Here is a 27926-nt window from a genome sequence, read left to right on the forward strand (position 1 = left end):
TGGAGTTGTTGCAACCCCAAGTACTACACTATTCCAGGGCCTGATTCACTAGTTACCAGGACCTTTGTCCCGACCGAGATGGGGCTTATGCACTTTTTTTCCAACAAGCCTGGACTGGTGTGATAGCCTACCCAGTATCCGGGCGCAATCTTGACTTTTGACTGGACTTTTTCTCACCCGGAGATCAGCAGTTGGCCGTCTTGGGAGAGAGAATGGCGCGCTCGGGGCTGGCAGGAAATGTTCCCCGACCTCAGCCGACTCACCGCCCGTCGATGGAGGCAAGTGCGCTCATGGATTGGGGAAAGCACGCTCGTCAGTGGGGGGAAGGTGCGGCTGAGACGAGCAAGGGGCCCCTGCCGTCGGAGTCTGCACAAGAGCGGGGTCGTCTGTTAGCGCCATGGCACCATGATGACATCACCGCTTGAACAATTTTCAAAGCGCGACGTTTTTTGCTGGGGAAGATCAGGCCAGTCTCATCTACACTCCAGTTCTCTATACAAACTCGTGGTATTCCCGTATCAATGGGGAAGATGAGGCTTCAGGTAATGTCTTGTTTCAGTCGGTAGGCAGTTGTCTGCCATGATCACCGCTACATACAGAGTGCATACTTACCGGCACCTACGCTGAACGACATGGCTGACAGGCCGCATCCGCGCTCATTCGCGTGCACGTGCGTCCCCCCCCCCCCCCCACCGATCCAGCCGGTGAAGAAAAAAAAAGGCCCGTCTTGCTCGATCTTATCTGGGAAGGCAAACCACAAGTCTTGCAGGTACATAGGAAACCCCGTCCGCTCATTCTCAACCATTGCCGGAGCAATCGTACGTTGCTCGTTACAGCCTGACAGCAGCACGAGTCGTAGCCTAGGTAGCCTTGGTTTGCACCCCTTCAACAAAAATTTCCGAGTAGTGGCCAGTCTTGCGTACGCCTATTATATATATACCCAGCGCCAATCTTTCTACTTGCCAAGGGCGGGATCCATCGACTTTACACACACATACACACACACCATGGCACCCACTACTACCACCATCCCCAAGGATGCCTCGTACGACTTCGTCATTGTTGGCGGAGGCACCGCTGGCTGTGTGATTGCCTCGCGTCTCACCGAGTACCTACCCAACAAGACCGTCCTCTTGATTGAGGCTGGTCCTAGCGATTTCATGGATGATCGCGTCTTGCTACTCAAGGACTGGTTGAACCTGCTGGGAGGAGAGCTCGACTACGACTACGGCACCACCGAACAGCCCAATGGCAACTCGCATATCCGCCACTCGCGCGCAAAGGTCCTGGGAGGCTGCTCATCACACAACACCCTTATCTCCTTTAGGCCATTCGAGTACGATTGCAAGAGATGGGAGGCGCAAGGCTGCAAGGGCTGGAGCTTCAAGACTTTTATGCGCGTCTTGGACAATCTCCGCAACACCGTTCAGCCTGTGCATGCAAAGCACCGCAACCAGCTCTGCCTAGACTGGGTCGACTCATGCTCGACTGCCATGAAGATTCCCAAGGTTGACGACTTCAACAAGGAGATCAAGGAAAAGGGTGCCCTCAAGCCTTCAGTCGGCTTCTTCTCCGTGTCATACAACCCTGACGACGGCCGACGGTCTAGCGCCAGTGTTGCATACATTCACCCCATCCTCCGCGGGGAGGAGAAGCGTGACAACCTGACTGTCCTTACCAATGCCTGGGTCAGCAAGGTCAACGTCTCTGGAAACAAAGTCACCGGCATCGACCTCACATTGCAAGATGGCGAGAAGCGTACGCTAAATCCCAGATGCGAAACCATCCTCTGCGCTGGCGCAGTCGACACCCCACGTCTCATGATGCTCTCCGGTCTCGGACCCAAGCAGCAGCTCTCTGACCTCGGTATCCCCGTTGTCAAGGACCTCCCTGGTGTGGGCGAGAACTTGCTCGACCACCCAGAAAGTATCATTCTCTGGGAGTTGAATAAGCCTGTTCCTGCGAATCAGACCACCATGGATTCTGATGCTGGAATCTTCCTTCGCCGCGAGGTGCCGAACGCGGCCGGAGATGATGGTGACATTGCAGACATTATGATGCACTGCTACCAAATTCCCTTCTGCCTCAACACCGCTCGGTAAGCCAGCCTCTCCTATCAGACTCACGTGACATTCCAACTAACATCCAAAACAGCATGGGCTACGACTCCCCTATTGACGCCTTCTGCATGACCCCCAACATCCCTCGCCCCCGCTCCCGTGGTCGTATTTTCCTCACCTCGTCCGACCCCAATGTCAAACCCGCGCTCGACTTCCGCTACTTTACCGACCCCGAGGGCTACGACGCCGCCACCATCGTCGCCGGTCTCAAGGCCGCTCGAGAAATCGCAAAGCAGGCTCCCTTTTCCTCGTGGATCAAGCGCGAGGTCGCCCCCGGCCCCAGCATCACCACCGACGAGGAACTCAGCGAATATGGCCGACGCGTTGCGCATACCGTCTATCACCCCGCTGGTACCACCAAGATGGGTGATGTGACCAAGGACGAGTATGCGGTCGTTGATCCCGAGCTCAAGGTCCGCGATCTCAAAGGCGTCCGGATTGCGGATGCGGGTGTATTCCCTGAGATGCCGACCATCAACCCAATGCTGACAGTTTTGGGCATTGGTGAGCGGGCGGCGGAGCTGATTGCGCAGGAGTGGGGATGGAAGGGCTTGGAGAAGCAGAAGTTGTAGATGTGCCAGATATGCGGTGTCTGCACGGCGTGTTAGATTTGTTCACGGCTGGGTCTGTGTCCGTGTCTGAGCATGTAAGTATTTTTACATGTTTGAGGGTGAGTGGTGCTGGCAAAGGTGATAGAATTGCCGATGCGACAGCGACAATATCCCAAGCAACGTTTTGTTCTTCATGCCCTGTGCGACTTTTGGCCGGTCTGTCCCATGCTGATAGCGGGAAGGAGAGTGTCCGAACTCGTCGTGCGGCCACAGAAGGAAATGTGTGTAATGAGAGACATGTCGTGCTGAATAAATAGAGTTTCGTGAGCTACTAATTAGCACCAACCTTAAAGATATCATGGAATATTAAACCGACTTGGCTTTGGATTTGGATTTGGACTTGAACTTGCATACACATATACATACACAAATTGCACTCCATCTACAGACCAAGATGTAAATCGAGAAAATAAATCTTGAGCGGTGAGAATTTTCCCTGGGCAATACTGGATATGTGGGGAGAGGTCGAATAGGGGGCTGGGATAGACACGGCGGTAATTTGGTAGTCTGTACTCGGCTGACCGATCCCCTCGCGCACTTGGCTATATCCAGGTGTGCAAATTAACAGTTGGCTTGGCTTGGACTTGATGGCTAAGCCAGTGCAGGGTTATATGGGTTGAGAGTGTTGAGAGGGTGATTTAAGTAAAGTCTCATGAAATACCGTCCTCCTTGCAGGAAAACAGGGCTTCATTCTTATCGACTCTACACCGAAGTTACTGATTGTACAAAGTTAGGGATAGTGCTAGGTACGTTATCCGCCTAGCAAATTAGTACTCAGCGCTATATATTTTAAGCATAAAGATACTATATTTTAAGCTAAAAATACACAAGTAAGCGTAGAGGTCTAGGATTATGGTGTGTCTAGAGTAAGGGTGTAGTAGGGGTAGAGTATGTTAGGGTTAGGGCAATAGAATAAGGAATATAGAATATCCCATGAGCCGGTAGAAGAAGTACTTTTCACTAGCACAAGATCTACTACTAAGCCACTAATACTTTGTCTATACCTAGATGGGAAGGGCGAGGGGTCGACGACAATTAGTCTATTGTGGCGAGGACAATTAGTAATTCCTATATCCAGGGGTGTAAACTAACAGTTGGCCTGGGATGACTTTAATGACTAAGACGATGCAGGGTTATATGGGTTGGGGGGGTTGGGAGGGGGGGTTTGTATAGGCTTGGTTATTGTTGGGATCTGGCGCGATGTGAGATTGAAATGGGCGGGGGGTGTGATGATGTGATACTATACGAGGATATTGATTTGATGTTGGTGTAGATACAGTATATTATAGATCTAGTACAAAAGGCCTATTCCCTTTCTTCCAAAACAATTTCGTACATGAAATTTCAGTACCAATGAGTAAAGACTCGTGAAATACTTCTTGCAGGAAAACAAGTCTTCATTCTTACCTACGTCTACTCTACACTTTTGTAATGCCCACAGAGATCTCCATCTTACAAGCATTAGAGTGTTTCAGTGGCTGTTGTACTGTCTTGGCCGTTGCATGGGAGCTTTGTTAGCTACTATGGTAATTTGTGCTGTTGCAATACGCTAGTGTATCCATGCTTTGAATTTGCATAATTGATAAACAGGTATAAATAGATCATTTATATCATTCTTACTAGCATAGCGATCTATCACTCCTTCTCGCTGCTCCTTCTCTCTTCCTCTATCATGCTTCCCCCCAGCCGCCCAACCTCCAGCAAACAACGCTCCAGTCTCCAGAGTCATCAAAACGCCCTCTATGGGCTCTATTTTATAGAGTGGGTTAACACCAAGGCCGATGGGTAAGCAGTCGTACCCGTTTGGTTGTTTATACGACGCGAGTAAACTCGATACGGGCCGAAGGTTCTTGGACAGGGCTTACAACAGAATCCATGGTCTGCTTCTAGGCTGCGGCTGTGGATTTAAATGAATCTGTCTTTGCCCTCGCTGAATCTCGAGTTTGTGCCATCTTTTCACGCTTATCTACGTCTGAATTTCGATTGCGCTTTCGACATTATCCTGCTCAAACACTGTCATACCTATCCTTTACCCTTCTCTCAGAATCCATTTGTGCCAGAGCTCACTGTGAGGCTTACCATTCCTGCCTACCTTCTTCTCGTGGCTAATGGTGTGTCTAGTGTATGTATGTTTGGGGGTCTTGCTCGTTTTGTTCTTGATTGACTGGCCAATGTTCTGACTTACAACTTGTCATAGGGTCAATGGGCTGTATATTGTGGATGCACTGAGGTCATGTCCCACGGATATCAGTGCTGCCCGAGAAACGGGGCTGCACAATGGCAAAGCACAAATCCTACTTCTGCTTACTGCAGGGTGTATCAGGGTACCAAAGAAGACGCAGAGTTTAATCGGCTCCAATAGATCACACCATGGGACAAGTGCTGCAAATCGAAAAAGGATTTTCCCAATGTTATCTCAACAGGGGAATGTAAACTAGTCAGCGTATCATGATAGAAGACTGGTAGACTATGGAGGATTCTTGGGGATGAACAGACAAAACTCAATCACATCGGAAATCAAAAATCCGAGAATGCCAAAGTTTCAACTCCCAATGACTCAACTTCTACATATCAGAAAATGCTGCGTGATGGCGTATTTACAAGCGCGCATAAAGGTCTCTAATTCTCCGAAAGCTGAATTTCTGCCTTGGAGCTCCTGCGGTGGGGGTAAGTACAGGTAGCTATGATAGCCAAGGCTTTGATTGAATATGCCAGTGTTCAACCTCTCATAAGTCAACCATCACCTACCACAACCTAGCGTTTGGTGGCTTATTTGAAGCGAGCATATTCAAGGAGAGTAGTTGTGTCGATTTAGAAGTGATATCTTAGAGTATTTGTAATGGGAGTGGAGGGTAGACACAGATGGCTGTGTCGCATGCAGGACGTCTGCCTAGCGCACTCCCGCCAAGAAATGCCATCACAGTGAAAGGCAAGAGCACGTGACCAGGTTCAGCCAAACAGCTAAAGAATTACAGCCCAAAGCTCAGGATCTTGAGAGTCGCAGGACCACCATTAAAATCATTGCTTGTCACCTCGCCGTTGTGTGAAATGAGTTTCGTTTACATACGCTGGCATTAATCCGCCGGGCATCACTTCTCTTTCACCTCCACGGTATATGCAGTATGCAAACGGGCTAAGCGTCGGCGATGACTATTCGCTCCCGCATTGTGACTCCGCCTCTTCAGCAGCCTTATATGACACTCACCCCCCGCGCCTCCTCGACCTTGCCCGCTTCGATACTTTTGCCAGTTTGCACGAGTACGATCTTGCCAGTCTACACAGATACGATTAACGACTTGTCTTCTTGCTTTGGTGAAAGAGCCTACTATCACCTAAGTCTGAACGATTTTATAGTCTCTTCAAGAGGTATGAGTTTATTTCCTTGTCCAAATTATGAGTGCGCGGCTAATCTTTCGCAGCATTGCGAGTTGCTGCAATAGATGCCTGCAATGTCTTCAGTGCCCGGCCGCGCGACACGTGTGCCTGCTAAGGGTAAGTCCATCCTAGCCCACAGTTCAGAAAAGGGTCCTAAGCTTATTATCGCAGCCTACACTACTCTTCGTACACCCGATGAGCTCCTCATGGAGATTGAAAATGGCGCGACCAAGCTGAACCGGCCCTTAAGCGCATCGATATCCAACATGATTCGCGTCATCTTGACCGAATTGATTGTCGTTTCTTCACCTCCGTACGGTCCCTCGGCAGAACCCCCCAAACCAACGGCAGATACTCCAGAAACATCCAGTCGTGGACGCCCGTCGCGCCGCCAGATTCTATACGGCAGCATCCCGGGCGGAGCGGAGAGCTTCCATCGCGGTCCGCCACAAAGTGTGAATCAATCCTTCTCTTTTTCCAACGAGGAACCCCTCTTCAAAGAGCTCCTTCCTCAGGTTGATCAATCCACATATGACTCAACGCTTAGGCGATCTGACCGGCGACGGGCTGCGAGGGAAGCTGCTGATCGAGCTCGAGTCGATTCTGACGTGGTGGGAGCGGTCAAGGCTGCTGAGCAAGCTAAGATCAATTTTGATGCTGCCGAGGCTCGTAATTTGCAGTTGAATCGTCAAGCTCGTCAGGCGGCCAAGGCTTGTGAAGCTGCTGAACGTGAAGTAGCTAAGCGCCAGGCGGCCGAGACTCTTAATCGCCAGACTACCCATAACGCTTCCAAGGCTCTCGGGAAGGATACTGAACAGGTCACTTCGGCATCAGACAGCAACACAGCTCTGAAGACAGACCCCGAGACAGCTTCCAAGGTCGAACAGCCGGCTACCTCTGGAGGAAAGAAGCATGCCACTTCTAACAACTCCCCCATTGTCCAATCAAAGTCTCATACAAAACGTCGCGCCTACACTCCAGCTCCTTCCCCGAAGCCCAAATTCCCTTCTCGCCTGTCGCAAACGGAGTCCGCATACACTGACCAAGAGTGGGAAGAGATTCATGCCAAGACAACGTCTACGCCTTCCGACACTTCGAAGGATGTGCCTGAATACATGTCCAATATGAATAATGAGACGCTGACTCACATTGGGTCCGTAGCTGGCAAGTCAGGTGCCTCTATCGGCACACAAAAAAATACTAGGCATGACGTGGACGGCACTATCAAAGACTCTATTGAGATCGTCACGACCACTACCGCCAAAATTATCACCTCCAGCACCGATACACAAGTGTCACAAAACTTCACCACCGATGCCACCGCTCAGGACCTCCACTCCACACTGAAACCTCCAAGCCCTACCCCCTCCATCGACTCAACCTACGGCTCCCAGACCCACAGCCAGTCACTACTACCTAGCCAGGCCGAATCGCCCTCTCACACCATCACGCCGGCCAGCCCACGCATCATCAAAAAGCCCGTTGGTCCCTCCGTTCGTCGCTCCACCCGCATTACTTCCAGTGCCATGGCACAGGCTTCTAATAATCAGATTCCTGCGCTTAGCCAGACCTCTGGCGGTGACGCTGCTGCAGCGCCGGCGTCTAGCCTGGGGAAGCGGACACACAATGCTAGTATTGCTGCTGGCGAGGTCGATGGGGAAATTGGACCTGAGTCTGATTCTGAGCCTGAGCATGCAGTCAAGAAGATTAGGGCGTCTAGGTAGATTGTAGAAGCGTCTTGGATGCATCTGAGCCGTGGCGGCAGCGTTGGGATTTCGATTTCTTGGGTATGCGAGACTCTTCGTGTTCAGTTCTTTACTTTTACACATGCTAATTTTTTCTGCTTGTTTATTTTCTTCTAGCCGCCTCGATGTTCACGGGTTGGATAACATATGGTATGGCATGGTACGATTGAGGATGTTGTTAATCTTTCTCTATCACTTTCCTCTTACCGATCTGCTTTTGCGAGTTTGTTGTACTATTTCATACTTGATACCCCCATAGATACATTTCGTTCTTTAAGCACTTTTTTCTTTCGCGGTGGGGCCTTGGGCCAGTTCGCGGCCTGATACCTGATCATCCGCTGGCTGATTTGCTATTGGTTTGCTCTACAGTCAAGTATAGAATATAGATTATAACCCCGGAGGGTTAACAAATAGAAGAGATAAATATTCAAAACCGATCTACGCTCTACTGTTGTGTGATGGGCAGTGACATTTCTACATGATCTCAGCTCAGCTTCGCCTGCCCATCAGCTGGTATCAGACTTCATCGTTTTCATCCACGCGCTCACTGTACTCATAGTACGATGATTTCTGTCACTGCACACCTAATTGAATAACGCCTGTTTTTATGACTCGTGAAGGCGTGTATAAGGACACATTAATCACTAATCCACGATGCGTGTATATACCTCAACTCATCTCCACCTGTTCACTTACTTTGTTCCCTAGAACATCCCATTACTTTCACAAGCTTGTCCATCTCAACCTCAGTTCACATATGCTATAACTGTGGCATCAAAGTCTCCAGTTGGCTAGAGTGATGTTGAAGATAGGGCATGTGATTGGAATTGTTGTGATGGTCTAGTCAATGAAGAGACGGGTGAGTGGAGACCTGTAGTATGAGCAACTGAGTGCATGGGAAGTTTGATGGAGTGTTTTGTGGCAGTGCAAGGCCCTATGTTTAGCGCAGGTGCTTGTACATGGCTTGACTAAGCAACTGATTCGTTGGCGGTAGGGCTGAAAGTGCTCGAGGTGGTTCTTTCCATGCTAGGCAGTCTCGCTCCTTCCGTTTGTATCGTCTGTTTACCATCGTTTGCTCTTTCCTATTTGCTGCATGAGATTCTGTACTAGTGATCCCCCAACAAAAACCTCGAGCTCTTACTTAGCTCATCTACCAGATCGAGTCCAACAGACCGCCAACTTGCGATGTCGTCTTCAACGGATTGGAAGGTGGAGTTCCTTCTCACGCTCTACGCAGACGGTGTAGCTCCTTCCTTACGCACCAACATGCTCACAAAGATACCCGACTATGATCTCGATGGCATGATTCAAGACGGATACAAGCTCAACAGCCGTAGTGACCGACTCGCCGTCGCTGACTTGGTTTTTGCGAATGCTACAAAGAAGGCTGCAGATAGCAACGTCGAACGTATTGCTATGAATGATCGTGGCCTTGGAACTGCAGATGGGCCGAACAATTTCAATCGTGCGAACTATCATGCTGAAGCTGATGTGGAGCAAAGTGAATGTACATATGGTCATTCCACTCGCGTCGCTCTCACTTGTGATACTAACATTCAAACAGATTCCAACGAGAGGGATCTTCGTCGATCGAACCTCGAAGCCGCAGAACGCGATTTTGCCCTCGATGAGGCTCGAAACGAAAAGAGGCCCGCAGCTGTGCACTCTGAAGCGGCCTCTTCCAAGCGAACGAAAACTTCCTCAGAGTTTACTCGCAACAAAGGGCAGTCCCAAAGACACGTAAAGATCGAAAGGTCTCCAAGCATATCCGGATTGATGAGTACGGGGGAAGTTAATGGACTGTCCACTGGATCTGCCATCGATGTCAACGGACCTTCATCGCAGCGACCACCCATCACTGGACAGCCTCAGCCATTCGCACATACTACAAAGCCCAGGATCGACAAAATCATGGGCTTCAAACGCGCATTCGTGGACTTCTGCACGTTAAGAGAGCAGACTCGACAAATGCTGGAGGAGCGATTCAATGATGACTACCTCAAATTGGAACAGGATCAAAAAAAGTACGAAGAATCACTTGAAAAGTTGGGAGATCACGCTGAATCGAGACGTTGTATCAACAATATCCTGTTCGCCTCTGATGGGGGAAGGAATACGTACTTGCAAGCCAAAAGCAACATGTACCGCACTTGCGATCAATGCATCAACATGCAGCAACTCTGTATTCGCCCGATGAAGATATCTGGCAACATCAACATGGTCCTGCTCCCCCTTCCAGAGCTAATGCGTCTCGATAAGACCCCAGACGAACTTGGATTTTGGGTCCGATGGGGCATATAGTATGTGAGATGCCTGGTGAGACAGCAGATTTCCTTCATACATTTTCTTCTCCTCAGATCGGCTCTATCTGTTTCTTTGATACCGAACCAAATATGGAGAGTGGCTGTGTGCAAAGTAGTAGAAAGTTTTAGCAATAAGAATTTTCGAGTGGATACTGTAGTTTGGGCTTTTTCATGCCATATAGCAGTCGTTCGGGGATTGACAGTTAGATGAACGTATCTACTAAATTTACTCAAACTGTCCACATGGCGTGAATATCTGCTGCGAATGTGTGATAGACGTGAGTTTGGAACCTATCCACACAATCTCGGCCTACATTCTCGGCATGATACACTGTGAATTTTGTGTCGTTGATGATATACACTAGAAAAAATGTTGTGAGCATGAAACTGGGTCTTCAGGGTGGACTTGAGATGTATGCGTACAGCCGTTTCACTTGACAACGGCAAAGTTGGATATCGTCTGGACTTTTCTACTATGTGGTTTTTCTGTCATCCGTTAGAGGTCAGTTGCGGTCTTGCCTATTTTGCTGCCTACTGTTTGCTCCTTCCCCTCTTGCAGACCTTGCGGTGTGATAGTTCAAGAACACCATAGTATATCAAATTTAAACATCTCATTCTTTTGCTCGATATTTTACCTTGCGGCAGTTGGTTTCTAGTATCATGTCGACGACGGCGGGGGCGTATCTGCAGGCGCTTCTTGCGCTGTCAGGTAAGCCGCATCTGTCCAATGCCCGCCACAATCTTCTACGAGATGTTAGCGATCGAGACCTATTAGACCTCATCCTACAGGCTACCGGAGGAAACTTTCCACGCGAGGGATTGGAGCACGCCGTACTCAGGATGCTGGATGCAATGGATAGAAATGGAACAATGACAGGCCAAATAGACGAAATCTCTGGACTGCTCCATGATCCGAAGCACGTGGAGCGTCAGAGTAATACCGGAACTGTCCAAGGTAAGATTAACATCCTCTTTTATCGACAGACGGTATCTGATTTCAGCGCAGATTTGATCGATTTCTCTGACGTGACGTCACTCACTCTATCAGTGGAGCACTTGACAATAAATGACAGGAGCGAGAATTATGCTCAACTAGACGAACCAACAACTAGCTCGTCTGACCTTGTGAGAATTCCCGCCGAAGTGACGCAAGTATACCAACAGCACATACACGCTTCCGAACAAGCAAAAGACGAAATCAGCGCGCCTATCCAAAATATTAAAATCGACGAGAACGATCTCCCCGAGGATGAGCAACTCCGTCTCATCTACTCATCCAATGTACAAAAAAAGTCAAAATCCTCCGCCAGGACTGCGGGAGAGTTGACGGTGCCCATGGACAACATAGTCCTATGGTGCCCAACCATAGACAACGCTGGCACCTGGGTTTTCTTAGACAAGGCGACCCAACAACTGCAGACGCAAGTGAAAACCAGATTTGAAGCGGATTTCCTGGCAAAGCTATACCTACACAAAAAACTTGGCCAGTTGCTGCGCAATCTAGGCGCCCATCTCACACACGGCTATTGTGTCAGCAAACGCCTATCTGCTAGTCAAAGAAGAGGAGCTTGTGAGTATACTAGAGCAGAGGGGAATAATAAGAGGGCTTGTGATTTCTGCATCAAGATGCATCGACTTTGTTTGAAGCCGGCGATGCTTGATGGTGCTATGAGATTGGCATTGTATCCATTGCCGAGCTCATTTCGTGGTGCGGAGACGTGGGAGGATATTGGATTTTGGCTTCAGAAGTGAGCAAGCAGACACATGTTCTCGAATGCGAGCCTTGATAGATAATCTTCTTGTTCTTAGTTGGAAATACAGGTCCTTGATGGGGCTTGCGTTGCGGGCTTGAGTAAGTGAGCAAAGTCTTACGATGTCACTTTGCCAACCAGGAATCGAATATGCTGCTAGCATTATTTCATTCATAGGATTTTTGAGACTATTAATTTGAGGGATGAGAAGAGATACATGGCTTAACTCTGCGTATCACCAGTCAGTTGGATGGGTTTCAGACATAGGTTCGCTTCCCAGCGAAAAACCTGACTCGGGGTGGAAAAGGGAGGCGAGTTCATAGGGCACAAGCCTGACTCTTGTAATGAGTTGGTCCCTTTTTCTTGTTGTTGGGTTGGCGCGATGGACTACGGAGAGTAGTTCTGGGAGATTTGAAAAGAAATGTTAACATGACTTGTCTGTCCAAGGGTGCTTTTTTTGGACAAGTACAATAGTCGCGGCTCATAGGAAGAATTTAAGACGATGATGTCAGAGAATCGAAGTAGGCTGTTACTTTTGAGCATCTCACGCAACCTCGTCTCGTCATTAAAAAAAAAGAGCACAGCAAGCAGAAGGCCAAAGACGGAAGATGGCAAGGTTGAGCAAAGATTCAGAAATCGGTTTAGATTCTCGCGTTGAATACCTTCAAGAAGATTGGGGTCATGTAACCATGTAATCATGTAATCCTATCACATTGAAGTCCTTGAACACACTAGGAAGCAGCCATCTGCCTCATCCCAGCTTTTCTCTTCTTCCGATCCGCCTCTCTAGCCTGTCTTTTCTTCTTCTTGTTCGATACTTGCTCCGAAGGCGCTTCCGTACCAGCTGATGCATATATCTCCTCGACAATCGCTCTTAAACTATCATTCTCGGCGAGTATCTTCTTCGTCTGACCTGGTACGGTAAACATGTCGCCTATGGACGGAAAGAGGCTCATGTGCCTGTTGATCTCGTCAAGGCTACCGTTGAGCTCGGCATCCCTTGATATTTGTTGTGTGAGCTTTACGTTGACAATCTGTTTGAGCACACGCAGAGAGTACATCGCAGCCTGAATCCGAGCTGTGAGTTGTACGAATGCCCATGTGTTGTCGAAGTCAGCGTTAAGGACCCGCAAAACCAGGGAGATTGCTGGTGCAGTGTTCAAATCCGAAAGTACCAGACTAAGTCCGAATAAAGGCCAAAGAAGCTCAGGTTCGATGCGCTTGCTGTTTGCCCAGAGTATCAACCCACTTATTTGCTGTTCCAAGTGCACAGTAGCGCTTACAGTTTCTGCTTTACTTAAGGGTTGGATCTCTTGAGAAGACACACCCTGAGACTTCCTTCTATACTCATGAACAAGTGTTCCCGCAGGAGCCAATAAAGAGTATGCGAGTTTGCGTACATCGTGACCCATATTCCACGCGGATGCCTGGGCAGGGTCTTCCATGAGCAGAGGCAGGTAGACGAGTGGGTTTGTGGAAGAACTCAGAGCTTGATCCACATATTCAGATATTCGTACGTCCAGGTCTTGCAGACTGAGTGCATCTAAAGAAGCTTTCCTACGGTCGGCAGATATTATGGCGCTCGGTGAGTAGCGTCGGTTGAAATCAACGAACCCTTCTGAGGAAAGATTCACATTTCGTGCGTTTTGGATCAAAAGATTCGCGGTATCTTGCGGGCTTTGACAAAGGGCATATGCGAACGGAACCAGACTTTGAAGATGCAATTTCCCCCGTATCTGGTCGGGGCTGAGTGCTCGAATACCCGAAGATAGATCAACATCATTCAAGAATACGATGAGTGTCTCCTTTGAATAGTGGTACAGCACAAGGTCGGTATCGCTCGTGAAAACCACCGAACGATCGACATCTTTGGCATATAGTGCACACCAATCATCGGCTTCTCCAGGTACGATGCGGGTCCTGGCTGCGTATGGGGATGCGGCTAGGGCTTCTCGCAAGGCGGGCGCCAGGAAAGCGTACAAAATGGAGGCCAACGTTCTTGGGATGGGACAGGAATCGGTGGGATAGCTGGCTCGCAGTTGTAATACACGTTTGTTGTTCTGCTCAAGTCTTGACAACCTCTCGACTTGCTTCAACTTTGGCAGTGCCCCATCGAAGAAGATTGTCGACCTGGGCATATGCCGTTAGCTATGATCACACTGTTCTATATTCAATACGCGCATGTGTGGAGTAAACGTCATTGAGACTAGGTCAACCATGTCTAGGAAGCCAACGAGATGTCCAGGCCACAAACGAGAGCGATGGTGTCGATGGATTTTCGACTCATCTAGACATGGTCCATTAGACGTGGCTATCACTACACTTAAAGTGTGAGTCTACCAATGCTTGCAATAAATGATGATGAAAGACTGAATAACACAAGACATGGGTGTACGCACACTTTAACGTTGATCTTCTCGAGTTGCTCTAGCCAGCGTATTGCCTCTGTGCAGATTTCCCGGTAAGATGGTAGTTTGGATGTATCTTTTGAAGCAGTAACAGCAAGCTTGTGCCCAAAATATGCCAACGCTGGGCCGTCGATAATGGCAGAGTAGCCATCCAATTGATCAGCTGAGTATTGAGATGCATATGGCTCTAGACGTCTAGCGAGCCCAGGGATGCCCATCCTGGGCTAAGGTAACAGTAGGAGATGCTTCTCGAAAATGGAGATATGGAAGGCAATTCGACACAAACTAGGCCTTGGGCTATCTTTCTCGTTGCTTGCAGAATGCGTCTTGTTGAGATGCTTCGAGTCGCGGCCCATGAAGCCCCCAACAAATTGTCTAGTGACGGAAGAAATTGCACCTGACGGAGCCTTACTCTGCTCTGCGTTGCAATATCGCCACTGTTGGGACTGGCGAGGGAAAAGTTGAGGAGGTTTGCGGATCGCTTCCCTAGAAGTGTTAGCGAGCTTCCCAGCCAGCGTCATCCCGCGTAGTGGGGGGGAGGGAAGGAGCTAGACTAGAAAGTAGCTTGCCCCTCCCCTCATCTGAGCTCAAAAGTTGACCGCGTCTCTCAACAATACAAACACACTCCAATCGCTTCAGAACAGAATACCAAGACCTGAAGCATTGCACAAAACACACAATGAGCATCCGAACCGTTCAACTGAAGCCATTCCAGGACCAGAAGCCCGGAACGTAAGTAAAAGAAAGCTCTTCTATTCATTCCATTAGCTGTCAGGGTCCAGAACATGGGAAGCATACGCTCTAGGATCGTGCATTTCACGACAATTCGACAAATGCTCTGGCAATATCTGCAGATGAGAAAAGTCCAAGAAAATAATTGGAAACAGAGTGGAGCATCAAGACTAACGTATCTACCTACTCAGTTCTGGTCTTCGCAAGAAGGTCAAGGTCTTCCAGCAGGAGCACTACTCAGAGGCATTTGTTGCCAGTATTCTGCAGTCAATCCCCGAGGGCGTTGAAGGCTCGTTCCTTGTCGTCGGTGGTGATGGTCGCTACTGGAACCCAGAGGTCACTCAGCTGATTGCAAAGATTGGTGCTGCGTATGGCGTCAAGAAGCTTTTAATCGGCCAGAATGGCATCCTCAGCACCCCAGCTGCCAGCCACATCATCCGGATACGAAAGGCTACAGGTGGTATCCTGCTGACGGCCAGTCACAACCCAGGAGGTAGGTCGATGAAGGTGCACATATGGAGAGCATGGTCTAACAGGCAACAGGTCCCGAGGAAGACTTTGGCATCAAATACAACCTCGCCAACGGTGCGCCGGCGCCCGAAAGCGTCACCAACAAAATTTACGAGACATCCAAGACCATCACATCGTACAAGATTGCCGACATTCCTGATGTCGACCTCAGCACAATTGGCACACAGAAGGTTGGCGATCTCGAGGTTGAGATCATCCATTCCACAAAGGACTACCTTGCCATGCTCAAGGACATCTTTGATTTTGACTTGATCAAGTCCTTCCTCAAGCAGCACCCAGATTTCAAGGTGCTCTTTGATGGCCTGAGCGGTGTGACTGGCTCATACGGCATCGACATCTTCGAGAAAGAGCTCGGTATCCCCAACAGCACACAAAACTGCATTCCCAAGCCCGACTTTGGTGGTCACCACCCCGATCCCAATCTGGTATATGCCAAGTCTCTTGTCGATGCTGTCAACAAGAACGGCGTCCACTTCGGCGCCGCCAGTGACGGTGACGGTGACAGGAACATGATTTACGGAGCCAACACCTTCGTTTCGCCTGGTGATAGTTTGGCCATCATTGCACACCACGCAGAGCTTATCCCATACTTCAAGAAGCAGGGCATCTACGGACTTGCACGAAGCATGCCCACATCTGGCGCGATTGACCTCGTTGCTAAGAAGAAGGGCGTTGAGTGCTACGAGGTGCCCACTGGCTGGAAGTTCTTCTGTGGCCTCTTTGACTCCAACAAGATGAACATTTGCGGTGAGGAGAGTTTTGGAACGGGTAGCAATCACATCCGTGAGAAAGACGGGCTTTGGGCTGTTGTCGCATGGCTCAATATCTTGGCCGGTGTGGGACAGCAGACAGGATCTACGCCAAGCATCGCCTCGGTTCAGAAGGACTTCTGGAAGACGTACGGACGTACCTTCTTCACTCGTTACGACTACGAGGGCTGCGAGACGGACGGCGCCAACAAGGTGACTGCTCACATGAAGGAGCTGATCACCACCAAGAAGGATGAGTTCATCGGCTCTACCATCTCCGGCCGCAAGGTTGTGGAAGCGGACGACTTCTCCTACACAGATCTTGACGGTAGCGTCAGCAAGAACCAGGGTATCTATGTCAAGTTTGACGACGGCAGCCGTATTGTTGTACGTCTGTCGGGCACAGGCAGCAGCGGTGCCACTATTCGTCTCTACATTGAGAAGCACACGAGCGACGAGTCCACTTATGACTTGGACGCCCAGGATTATCTCAAGGACAATGTTGAGCTCGCAACTGGCTTGTTGAAGCTTCAGGAGTACATTGGCCGCACCGAGCCCGACGTCAAGACGTAGTCAATTATCGATGCGGCGGATGGCGATGTACCACCACTTAGTTGAAAGGGACGAAGACATGGCCGATAACTACGGTAGTGTGTCCCGGGTTTGATGTAGTGATAATTTAGCGTATATAGCTTACATGGAAACGTTTTTGACGTGCATGACATAAATTGTACAGAGTACGTTGCTTGAATCTGCGTAGGCTAGTTTTTTATTTTGTATTTCCTGCGGACGAAGGATCTCAAGCTTGGTTGCCAGGTTGTATTCATAGGCGGTGGCGTGTAAGGAATAATCGTCATGGAAGCGGGAGGTAGTAGGTTGGGTGTACGATAGTACTATAGGTAGGGTAGGCTTGGGTTGGGTTGTGCGCGTTGGTGGCTTAGCACTCGCGACGTCATGCACTTGCCCCTTTCAAAAACGGCTTCCATAACAAGAGAGCATGGACCCTCTCCAACTAACACTTCCCCATATCTCTCTCTCCCCCGCCTTTCTCATAGTATCCCTCCAAGTCAAGGCAAATACCAGAAGAAAAACGTACCTACTTCCTACCCTTCGCCTGCCCTAATTAATACGCTTCCCCTACAAAACTTATTTGCTACACCACAGTCATGCCTGCAGAACAAGAAGGCGCCGCTGTGCCCCCACAGGCAAAGAGCTCCTGGTCGAGCTTCCTCAGAGTAGGATATTACTTGATTGCACAACAACGCACAACCACAGAAACTAATACGATGATAGTCGATTGCTTCATTCAATGGCGACCTCTCGACTATGACGGCACCGGCCTTTATCCTCTCCACAAAGTCGCTCACCGAGTTTTCTTCCTACTGGACCGAGCACCCCTCTGTGTTTGTGGCGCCCGCCGCAGAGAAGGACCCTGCAAAGCGATCCATGCTCGTCTTGAAGTGGTTCTTGAGCACACTCAAGCAGCAATATGCCAGTCGGAGTGAGAAGCTAGGTAGCGAAAAGAAGCCTCTGAACCCCTTCCTTGGCGAATTGTTCTTGGGCAAGTGGGAGGATGAGGCTGGTACCACACAACTCGTTAGCGAGCAAGTCAGGTAGGACAGCATAACCATATCGTCAGCCATGATGTTGCACCTGCTAACGTACCGCCTTCAGCCATCATCCTCCCGTTACTGCTTACTCCATCTGGAATGACCAGCACGGCGTTCGATTGGAGGGCTACAATGCCCAGAAGGCGTCCTTCAAGACCACCATCAACGTCAAGGTACACTCACTCACACTCACACTCCTTTTATTTGCGCCATGCTGACAAGGAGAAGCAAATCGGCCATGCCATGCTCCACCTAGACGCGTTTGACGAAACCTACCTCATCACCCTGCCCTCTCTCCATATCGAAGGCCTCATTACAGGCTCACCCTTTGTTGAGCTCAACAGCAGTACCTACATTCAATCCTCCACCGGCTTCACATCACGCATCGACTATAGTGGCAAGGGCTGGGTATCGGGCAAGAAGAACACGTTCTCTGCCGTCATGTATCCCGACGGCAAGGAGAAGGAGGCCATTTACAAGGCTGAAGGACAATGGAGTAGCTGCTTCCAAATCAAAGATGCAAAGACCAAGGCAGTCGTCGACACTTTCGACCACAAGACTGTCAATACAACACCTCTTACAGTGGCGCCAATTGAGGAACAAGATCACTTTGAGACTCGGCGCGCATGGAAGAAGGTCTCTGACGCTATTGTAAAGGGCGACATGGACCTCACGTCTGCCGAGAAGACGATCATCGAAAACCGCCAACGCGAGATGCGAAAAGAGGAAAAGGATGCGGGTACAGAGTGGAATCGCGCTTTCTTCACCCGTACAGACGAGCACCCGCTATTTGAGCAATTGGCTTCTAAGGTCGGTGAACTGATCAACGACACTCAGACTAACGGTATATGGGTGTTTGATCAGCAAAAGGCGAAGACTGCCACTTCGCCATACCACCCGGACGTTGTACCGCCCATTTACGAAAGGAAGTGAGGAAATTAAGCAACCTGATCAACAACTATTGCTTGACCCTTGCTACCTCGTCGCTTGGGTCCGGCCGTCGAGCGTTCTAGCACACCCCAAAGATATAATCAGCGCTTGCGGACAGGGGCCTGATGTAAAGTTCACTACTAGATGCAAGACGCAAACATCACGGCACGGATGATCAAGCACAATTCTCCGCAGAGTGATGGCTATTCGCGAACGCCTTGGGCTATTGCCTGTCATTCTACAAATCCACGTTTCTGGTCTCATAGCCTCGATATTCTTCATGCGATGACGTCGCGAGATAAATCAAAACGTGCTCAGTCTTCACTCGTAGCACATGATTGACTTCACTGAAGCAATGTGTTTTATATCACCAATTTAATTTCATAAGCATACATGACTTGCATCACTTGAGAGCAAGCCTATCAGTCTCGTCATGTCTCTCTTGTGCATACTTTCCATACATCCCTAGCCCCAATCCTGCCCCTTCGAGACTCCTACCCACCCGATTTCTATAAAAAAAAGAAAAAAAGAATCAGAACCACGTTGGCGTGAATTACGCGCTCAGAATTCAAAAAACAGGGCCTGCACGCCCAAGTCCCAGCTTTCCTTTTTCTAGAGTAGCAAACAGACATAGAAGAGATGGATGTTTATTTTTCCATTGACTTTTGTCTCACGACAGAAAGACCACCGACGAGCGTTTGCAACATTCGGCATTTGCTTGTCTCATCTGGGGTCTGTTGGTACAAATGCGAAGGCCGCAGATAAGGTCGCCATTTCAGCGAGGGATGAAAGAGGGAGGACATGGAGATCATGTTTGAGGCCTTTTGAGTCCGAAGTTCGTAGACCGCGATCTTGGGCGCGGCGAAAAACATGCGGTACCACTTCTTCTTGTTTCGGCGCTGTGCATCAATGGATGGACTCCATTTTTATTTTTATTTGAAATCTCGGCGGCTTGGGCTTTAGATTTGGGGGAGTAAGGCATGCGTGATAATGGAAGTTTTTGTACATGGCTTCTGTGCTTTGCGTTTTATAGGTATGCAAATAGTTCATACGCCGACTCCATATATGGGTATAAGCAAATTTTTGGTGCCGGAGAAGGGCAAGGCTGGCTAGGGACATTGTTTGTATCGCTGTCGCTGTTGCACAACATACGATACAGTAGAAGAAATATTTCTGTAAAGATGATTTTTTTTTATACACTTGGTGGAATGGGTCCATCAGAGATGATGTGGAAGGTTCTTAGTGTCGGAGATGGGGAAGTTTGGCAGACAACATCCGTCTTTGTTGCATTACGTTTGAACGGTTCGGGAGGTCGTTGCGGGAGTCGAAGAGAAATTTCTGCAAGGGCTTGGAGGAATACGATTCGGAACTTGGAATATTTCAACCTCGGTACTTCTTCCCGCACCGACTTCTCATTGATTGACGTTTGTGTGGGGTCATGGAGTGTTAGATAACATCTCAGGTAGAGTGGAGTGGGTAAAAGCTACAAGTATCTTGGAGCGTGTTATATACTGCCTAGACCCCTACTACCTGAGCAAATACACTACCAAATGTTAGGCATTAGTCCGAGACATGTTAAATCGTCGACTTGCCCCGGAAGCACCCACCGTCATTGAGACATCGTACGTGTTTTAAGAGCACAAGTCACAAAGGCGGTCGCTTTGAAATGATCCAGTTTGACGACTTACATATCGTTAAAAGATAAGTTAGATAGCAGAGACACGCCCACATACAATGGGGGTTACCTAATCTTCAACTTGGGCCCAGCGTGGCCACTAGTTCTACACGCGCAAGACCACGGCACTATTTTGCAAATAGGGATGATTTTCTCTTTAAGAACATGCGTAGACGCATCGATTAGTCTCGATTTTCTTTTGATTATGATGCTCCTGCCTCATATTTAAGTGAGTAGGGATGTCGGGGAAGAGGAGAGAATCAATCCGGAGGTGTTTCGAGCGGATTTGATAAACCCATTGTTGTGGTGTTTTGGAGGACAGGACGCATGCCTGGCACTGCTCAGCGTAGAAGGTATGTATTTTACTCAAGGACACAGTGGCGTGATGTTGATTCTTCACGAAGTTTAGTGGCTTTTGAATGCGGTAGAGGAGTGTTGGGGGAGTGTGTCTTTGGGTATTATATATCGATTGTGAGTTGGCGCACAGGTCTTGCTTGCTCGAGGACATATACAGTGAAGCAATAGCTTTGAGTGGTGGACACATTCAGAGAGGTAGATTTGACTCGTTGCAGAGCTTTCTTCGCAAACTTGGTATCATGTCGTTTTGTTTTAAGTTTTTTGCACTGTTGAAATCAGGGCAGTCATGGAGGGTTTCCACACTTCATTTGAGTATGGAAATCAGACGACATCGAATCATTCAGATTATTCTCTGAAACCAAACGTGCACATGTCAGGTTGGCAAGTAATTTTGAAACTCCACTCTAGGTATGCTGGTGTGGTGAAGAGTGCGTTGAGGAGTGAGTAATTTATACCAGATCCCATCGCCCAGTACTTTCATACTTGTGGTATCTCGCTGTTGTTGTTGGAACTGAACATGCCACCTTTATGCCTGACATGACAGTCCTTTTTGGAGCTATTTGGTAGAGTCTCCTTGCTTTCCAATCTGCTCGCCCGTATCATACATGTCTTTTATCCTCGACACTATCACCCAGAAGAATGATTCATTCGGCAGCTAATTGCTTCCCCAACACAGCCGGCCTTTTTTCTTAATTTTCGCGAGGTGGTTCCACGCAAAAAGTCCCATTAAACCTGGCCATTATGTTTTTTCGCACAAATCCTTTGGTGCTTTGGTGTGACAAGAAAGTAACACCAGTGCAGAAGATATACCGTTTTATAGGTAGCTTGTATATAGCCCACCGTCCCCCACGCCACAGAACCATGACGCTGCAATTCCACCTTTTTGGAACCATGCTGGACACGAAGTATGCGGTATTCGTTCCAGAAATCTTGTGAATCGTCCCTGCAATCTAACGCAGACACCACATCACCCGACACATTGATGATCCGGAACCACTCAATGGAAGTATAACCGTTTGAACAGCTGACTTCGGCTTACAAACAGCCACTTCAACTTTCCCATCAAACCGTCTCCCGTCCATTTTCGATCGCCATAGTTCGCACTGCTCTGGAACAAGAGCAACCATATAGTGAGCCTTGCTCGTATCCATAGCGAACAACCAGGGTCAACTGCTGCTGAATATAATAAATGTTTCAAGCTCCAGTGCCGTCACAATACCAGTAGTACTAGCTGGGCATTGCAGAGACCGAAACGAGAGCCAGAGCATGTCAAATGCGTTAGCCAAGTTTGGACACACTTCCTCCTCGTTGTCGTGCCACCTCCCCCAGTCCACGTTTCCGAACAATGGGCTTGGAATGCGGGTGTGAAGGAGAAGAGGACAGTTATGTCGATAGCCTTCTTTTATACACGCGTAGCACATGACATAAACCCAGTCAGCTCGCGTATGTCCATCTTGGATAAATCACAAGAGTTTGGACACATCACTCACATCAACTCATTACTGTGTCCAGATTCTTCCCAGAACACGAAACCGTGCCACATCGTCTCCCTAAACATACTGAAATACAGAAACGTCGTGATGATCCTTACACATGTACTGGGGCTGAGGAAGAGGAGGCAAATGTTATCTCCTGTGTTAATTCGTCTTTTAACTGCCATAGTATGGCACCGTATTGACGTGGAGGAAGAGAGAGAGGGTGGAGCCGTGACGAGGAGATTTATACACCTGAGTTTAGTGAATTTATACTACACATCCTATCGCATAGGTAAACTACGCTCGTCCCCAACATCCGGCACATCCACCGTAGGCGCCGTAGCCGGACTTGCCACTGGAGTCAACAATGGCGCCCTAGCCTCCTTCCCCTCCTTGTCCGTCCCCAGCCCCTTTTTCGACCTTTTGTTCACCCACCCAGGGTCGGGACTAGGCCATGTATAGCCAAAGCTATCACCCAGCACCTCCTGCACCCCCTCGGCGAGAATCTGCACAGCCTTCCTCCGGTTCCGAGACCACTCCCACGCCCTGTACCACCGCCCAGCCTGCACTGCCGTCTGCTCGCCTCCCTCCAGCCCGTCGAGAATCGAGCGCCAGACCAGCATCGTCTTTTCGAGCTCGGAAGCGCATGAGACGCCGATGACGCTGACACCGAGTTTGGTCCCGCCCACGTCGTCGTTGGACTCGTGTTTCCATGGCACGCCGGATGCGGGGTCGCCTCGGGAGCCGCATAGAGCACCAACTGTTATCCATGTCTCGAGCGCGAAGCGAATCGCAATGACTTCGAGGCGTTCGCTGTGCGCGTCGCAGAAATAGCTGGCTTTGCGTACGGCAGCTCGCGCAGTGGAAGAGGCGGGGTGCCAGTCACCGAGTGCACCAATGGGAACGCCGTCTCGTCGCAAAAGACCCATGCCCAAGATGGAAGCATTGGGGACAACGTCGACGCCTGCCTTTCGCAAGCGCTGGATGCCGCCAGGGCCTGCAAGGGCCTGGTTCTGTAACGTAAAATTGGCGTACGATTGGACCGCGTCCACGGGTTCGCCAGTCTCGCGGAGAATCATCTCAGCCATGTCAGCGAGGACATCGACGGGATAGCCTGAGAGGCCGATATAGCGGATTGTACCGTCTTCGTCCCGAATCCTGCGGAGTTCCTTGACGGCTTCCAAGACCTCGGCGGGGCTGACGAATTCGACGTCGTGACAGTACACCAGATCCAGATACTCGGCGTGCAGCCTCTGCAGACTGTTCGCGATGCTGTGTCGCACCCACTCCTTGCTGTAGTCAAACTCGTCGGCCGCTATACGTCCGACCTTGGTTAATATCATGTATGAATTCCTCGGGAAGGTCTCGCGGACGAAGGGCGTCGCAAGCGCATTGCCAAGTAGTGTCTCTGAAGGACCGTAGTAGGGTGATGTGTCGAAGGCGCGGATGCCATGTGTGAGAGCCGATGTGACTAGGCCTGTTGTATCGAGCGCAAACGGGTCGGTGTTGTACTGGCCGTTGAACGTCGCCGTACCGAAGATGAGAGGTGGGAGTATCGAAGATAGTTGGGTGCGCCGCCCGTCGGTGAAGGAGTACGGAATGGGTTTTTGTCGGGTAGGAAAGGTTTGTGTGGTCGTCGCATGTTCAACCGGCGTAGTAGCCATTTTTGCGAATTTTTCCTCTCTGCCGTGGTGTAGCAGAGTTGTTGTAAATCGCTGTAAATCGTACAGGCTGTTTGCGATCAGCTTGGAGGGGTTGTACCAGTATAGTGGGGTTGCAATATGCCGTACACGAGCGGAACAAATGTCAGACGTCGTCGATCAGCAGTCGAAAAGCAACCAGCAAAAAAATGCAATGTGAATGTCAATAAGAAGCATCGTCTGTCGACGGAATAACACCCGAGATAAAAACCAAATGGGACCCGTCACCACGATGTGCACTGCCTCCCGAGCCAAAAGCGGAGACTCTAGGCCTCATCATCCACCGTTTCCGTAACGTGATCCACCACCGAGCGCCCACCCCCACCGAGCGCCCACCAACACCAAAATCCACCACCCACTAAATGAGGATATTGCGCCACCCACAATAGCTATTATTACGAGATTTCTTAGAGTCGCGATTATTAGATCTATTAGAGTAGATTAAATATTTTAGATTATGTAAGCAGCTTTTTAGGGGGTCTAATTAGGCGCCCACGCTGTAAAGTTGCCTCTACTACTATATCCTCTTCTACTAGCTCCTTATTAACCACCTTAGCTAGTATAATAGTAGGAGGCTTAAGGATTTGCCTCTTACCTATTTAGGACGTTTTAATATTATTTTAGAGTTACTTTTCTAGTTACTTAGTAGTTTTCTGCTTATTACGTATAGTAGCTTTTTAGGTAGCTTTCTCCTCCTACTCCTTCTTAGTAATTACTTAATTTAGGCGACGCTCCTCTATAAGTTAAGCTTTAGCAAGCTTCTATTACTTATAAAGCTTAATTACCTTGCTTTTTTAGTGTTATAGCTCCTATTCTTTAAGGTTCTTTTACTCCTAGAGCTTAAATACTTGCTCTACCTTTAATAGTAAAATAAATTAGGCACTACTACTATAATTATTATTAGGGGGTAATAATAGAGGTTTACTACACTTCCTACGCTTCTTCTTATTAGCTAGGGTAGCCCTTAGGTGTTTATTTTTATAGTTAAGTAGAGTATTTCTTACTAATATAGTATAGATTATCTAGCTAAGCTTCTTTAACTATTTATTATAGATATTAATTATAGTATTATAGAGTAACTACTCTATCTTTCTCTAATTGCTTACACTTAATATTAAGGTTATACTATTACTTAAAGAAGGCTAGTTACTATTATTTATAAGTGCTTTAAACCTTAAAAGGATAATATTAGGGTTAAGTAGTAAGATACCTATTACTTTAAAAGCTATTAATATTAGCTTTTCCTTAAAGGTATTGCTCTATATAGTATTAAATAACTAGTAGAAATCCCTCTTAGTAATACTTGTAAGCCCTTAGAAGCTATCTAGAAAACTAGATAGTTAAGCTTTATATAAAGCTGCGAAGGGAGCAAATACTATAATATTAAGTAGCTAAAGGGTGTAAGTGCTATAAGGGGGATATATTATAAGTAGGATCTTATATTTATTATAGTACTTAATAAACTCTATTATTATATAAGATCTATAGCTATTAAGGATAAGTGTAAAGGGCTTAGGCTTATGCCTAAGCCTAGGTCTAACACAAGACAGACCAAGTCTAACACTACTACTAAGCGAACACACTAGACACCTATAAAAAGGCGTAGAGGGCTTACCTCTCCTTTAAGATACTAAATACTATTATTAATACTTATTATATTCTCCCTTAAGGCTAGTCTATAATATTTTAGTATCTTCTTCTAAATATACTATAATAGTAATAAGAGATAGACGCGCTAGATATTTAGAATAACTAGGTGCAACCTAATATAGTAGAAAGGCTAATATAACAGGTCTATAGATTAATAGAATAATAGGCTTAAGACTCTACTATAATAGCTATACTATATTAATAGAACAAGGAAATACGCAATTAGATTCTATCCTAACCCTCCTCTAAGCCTACTAGGTTTAATAATATACTACCTCTACCCTCTCCTACCTTATACTATAAACCTTTCCTAGTTAGCTTGCTATATAATAGCACTAAGGTAAACTTCTCCTTCTAGTAAATAACTATAGAGTTTAAACTACGTGCAGATAAAGTCTTTATTAGGGATAAGGAGGCAAGGTTTATATATATTTAGTCCTAGTTATTACTTATAGTCTAGTGCGCTATAGCACTATACTTTAAGGATAGTGCATGTAAGCGTTAGGATATAAGCAGGTTTCTTAACTACCTAGTATTCTATTATAGTAACTATTATAGGCAGGAGCACGCCTAAGTTATATTAGAATACTTATATTAGAGCTAAAATTAGCCTTTTATAGAGTTCTTTGTAAATTTTGTATAGCTCCTTATATAATTAGGAGGTTTATACTAGGATAATAAATAGAAGCTTTTATAACTTTAGTAATCTCTTAATAGTTATATACGCTTAGTTTCCCTTAATAGGAGAGTCTCTAGGATAAACTATAACGTAGCTATAGAGGAATATAAGATAATTACAGTAGATATTAAAATAGCCTCTCTAGAACTAGGCTTTCTTTAGGCTAGTAAGTCTAAGGAGCCCTAGTAGAAGTCTAACTTAGATTAGGATAGTAATATAAATATAGTAGAAGTAGTAGCCTTATTAAGTACACCTACTAAACTACTAATATTATATCCTAACTAGATCCTATAGGACCTATTTAATGTATAGAAACTAGTAAAGGTCTACACCTAGTATAGATAGGGTAGTTATTTTATGCGTGTATACCCTAATACCCTATTGCTATAACTAGTAGGTATTAAGATAGTTGTAGTATTAGCAAGCAGCACTAATTTAGGAAACTAGCTACCCCTAACCTTAGGCTAAGTTAGGGGTATAAGGAGGATACTATAATAGAGGAATTATTAATAGTAGAGGCTATTAAGTGTCCCCTAGATATTAAGGCTAGGTTAAATAATCCTCCTTTTTTTATTCCCCTCCTCCTAGGTAGAGTAGAGAATATACAAGTGATAGTTAATTTAGGGTGCTAGTATTTTAGTATAGTTAAGGAAAAGTTAGTAAGATAGATTAGTAGGAACTTTATTAATATTCCCCCGCGACCCTTGTAATATACCTAGGGAATTGCTAAGGGTATAAGAATTTTATAGTTAGTAGTATTAGACTATAATTTAGATAGTTAGTAGTCTTAGCTCTTAGCTTATATAGTACCTAGTCTCTCCTATTAACTAATACTAGGTAGACTATAGCTATGTAGAGAGGGCGTTGTTATAGATATTCTATAAGGCGAATTAATTATTAGGAAGGTAGGAAATATAGTAGTATAAGAAAGCAGGAGATGCCTATATCCTACCTATATCTCTACTATCTTAGGTTTAGTTATAGCAGGATTGCTAAATTAAAGATCCTAATAAGAAGATATATAGATACAAATTTTTATAATAAATATACTAGATATTTTATAAGTAATATATAACTTACGCCTAATAAAATATCTAAGAAGTGTTAATAAGGGAGGTCCTAATAATATACGCACTATCTATATTACTAGTAATATAGTTCCCTATAAACCTAAGTATAAAACTAGAAAGATAAAGTTGCTACTAGAACTATAAGAGTTTAAGGACCTATTTAATAAAGAGTTAGCAAGCAGTTTGCTACCTTATTAAGGTAGTATAGATTACTATGTTTAGTTAATAACTCTCCTAGATAGAACCTAGCCTAACCCCCTATAGGGTCCCCTATACCCTATATTGCGTAATTAATTACTAGAACTAAGAATATAACTTACTAGATTAATAGACAAGGGCTAGATCTAAGCAAGCTCTTCTGTAGCTAGAGCTCTAGTGTTACTAGTAAAGAAGCTATTAGGCGGTTAGCGCCTTTATATAGATTACTAGATACTTAATAGTATAATAATATTAAA

The 27926-nt window shown here is 47.2% G+C and overlaps 10 protein-coding genes across 10 annotated transcripts; 6 read left to right on the top strand and 4 right to left on the bottom strand.

Moving 5' to 3' along the window:
- The first annotated feature begins 417 nt into the window (after positions 1–417).
- IAQ61_002525 (uncharacterized protein) lies at positions 418–3644 on the top strand. The gene is made up of 2 exons (XM_003834375.2): positions 418–2098; positions 2155–3644. The coding sequence occupies exons 1-2, from the start codon at positions 633–635 to the stop codon at positions 2690–2692; spliced, it is 2004 nt and encodes a 667-aa protein (XP_003834423.2). The 5' UTR covers positions 418–632; the 3' UTR covers positions 2693–3644.
- Positions 3645–6171: 2527 nt separating this feature from the next.
- Positions 6172–7830, top strand: IAQ61_002526 (uncharacterized protein; the record flags this gene model as incomplete). Its single annotated transcript, XM_066095576.1, has 1 exon — positions 6172–7830. One exon carries the CDS (start codon positions 6172–6174, stop codon positions 7828–7830), a length of 1659 nt encoding a protein of 552 aa, XP_065954412.1.
- Positions 7831–9036: 1206 nt separating this feature from the next.
- IAQ61_002527 (uncharacterized protein) lies at positions 9037–10152 on the top strand (the record flags this gene model as incomplete). The annotated part of the gene is made up of 1 exon (XM_066095577.1): positions 9037–10152. One exon carries the CDS (start codon positions 9037–9039, stop codon positions 10150–10152), a length of 1116 nt encoding a protein of 371 aa, XP_065954413.1.
- A 662-nt stretch (positions 10153–10814) lies between these two features.
- IAQ61_002528 (uncharacterized protein) lies at positions 10815–11906 on the top strand (the record flags this gene model as incomplete). The annotated part of the gene is made up of 1 exon (XM_003834379.2): positions 10815–11906. The coding sequence occupies one exon, from the start codon at positions 10815–10817 to the stop codon at positions 11904–11906; it is 1092 nt and encodes a 363-aa protein (XP_003834427.1).
- Positions 11907–12636: 730 nt separating this feature from the next.
- On the bottom strand, positions 12637–14043 carry IAQ61_002529 (uncharacterized protein; the record flags this gene model as incomplete). The annotated part of the gene is made up of 1 exon (XM_003834380.2): positions 12637–14043. One exon carries the CDS (start codon positions 14041–14043, stop codon positions 12637–12639), a length of 1407 nt encoding a protein of 468 aa, XP_003834428.2.
- Positions 14044–14206: 163 nt separating this feature from the next.
- IAQ61_002530 (uncharacterized protein) lies at positions 14207–14531 on the bottom strand (the record flags this gene model as incomplete). Its single annotated transcript, XM_066095578.1, has 2 exons — positions 14207–14222; positions 14305–14531. 2 exons carry the CDS (start codon positions 14529–14531, stop codon positions 14207–14209), a joined length of 243 nt encoding a protein of 80 aa, XP_065954414.1.
- A 461-nt stretch (positions 14532–14992) lies between these two features.
- Positions 14993–16898, top strand: IAQ61_002531 (uncharacterized protein; the record flags this gene model as incomplete). The annotated part of the gene is made up of 3 exons (XM_003834381.1): positions 14993–15045; positions 15237–15538; positions 15589–16898. 3 exons carry the CDS (start codon positions 14993–14995, stop codon positions 16896–16898), a joined length of 1665 nt encoding a protein of 554 aa, XP_003834429.1.
- Positions 16899–17341: 443 nt separating this feature from the next.
- IAQ61_002532 (uncharacterized protein) lies at positions 17342–20123 on the top strand. Its single transcript, XM_003834382.2, has 4 exons — positions 17342–17560; positions 17619–17938; positions 18000–18108; positions 18164–20123. The coding sequence occupies exons 1-4, from the start codon at positions 17492–17494 to the stop codon at positions 18866–18868; spliced, it is 1203 nt and encodes a 400-aa protein (XP_003834430.2). The 5' UTR covers positions 17342–17491; the 3' UTR covers positions 18869–20123.
- Positions 20124–21374: 1251 nt separating this feature from the next.
- On the bottom strand, positions 21375–22068 carry IAQ61_002533 (uncharacterized protein; the record flags this gene model as incomplete). The annotated part of the gene is made up of 3 exons (XM_066095579.1): positions 21375–21470; positions 21708–21925; positions 21966–22068. Coding segments are annotated over 3 exons (417 nt in total), but the record flags the coding sequence as incomplete, so codon positions are not given.
- Positions 22069–22653: 585 nt separating this feature from the next.
- On the bottom strand, positions 22654–24036 carry IAQ61_002534 (uncharacterized protein; the record flags this gene model as incomplete). The annotated part of the gene is made up of 1 exon (XM_003834385.1): positions 22654–24036. One exon carries the CDS (start codon positions 24034–24036, stop codon positions 22654–22656), a length of 1383 nt encoding a protein of 460 aa, XP_003834433.1.
- Between the last annotated feature and the right edge of the window lie 3890 nt (positions 24037–27926).

Source organism: Plenodomus lingam (assembly GCF_022343315.1).
Source record: "Plenodomus lingam strain CAN1 chromosome Unknown contig_14, whole genome shotgun sequence".
In the NCBI taxonomy this organism is placed as follows: domain Eukaryota; kingdom Fungi; phylum Ascomycota; class Dothideomycetes; order Pleosporales; family Leptosphaeriaceae; genus Plenodomus; species Plenodomus lingam.

What these genes read in the sequence shown, in the direction of transcription:
- IAQ61_002525 (XM_003834375.2), top strand. Translation starts at nt 633, where the DNA reads ATGGCTGACAGGCCGCATCCGCGCTCATTCGCGTGCACGTGCGTCCCC. An exon ending in TTCTGCCTCAACACCGCTCG is followed by an intron (nt 2,099 to 2,154) that starts GTAAGCCAGCCT and finishes CATCCAAAACAG; the next exon opens with CATGGGCTACGACTCCCCTA.
- IAQ61_002532 (XM_003834382.2), top strand. Translation starts at nt 17,492, where the DNA reads ATGCCTGCAGAACAAGAAGGCGCCGCTGTGCCCCCACAGGCAAAGAGC. An exon ending in CCTGGTCGAGCTTCCTCAGA is followed by an intron (nt 17,561 to 17,618) that starts GTAGGATATTAC and finishes ATACGATGATAG; the next exon opens with TCGATTGCTTCATTCAATGG. An exon ending in AGACCACCATCAACGTCAAG is followed by an intron (nt 18,109 to 18,163) that starts GTACACTCACTC and finishes GACAAGGAGAAG; the next exon opens with CAAATCGGCCATGCCATGCT.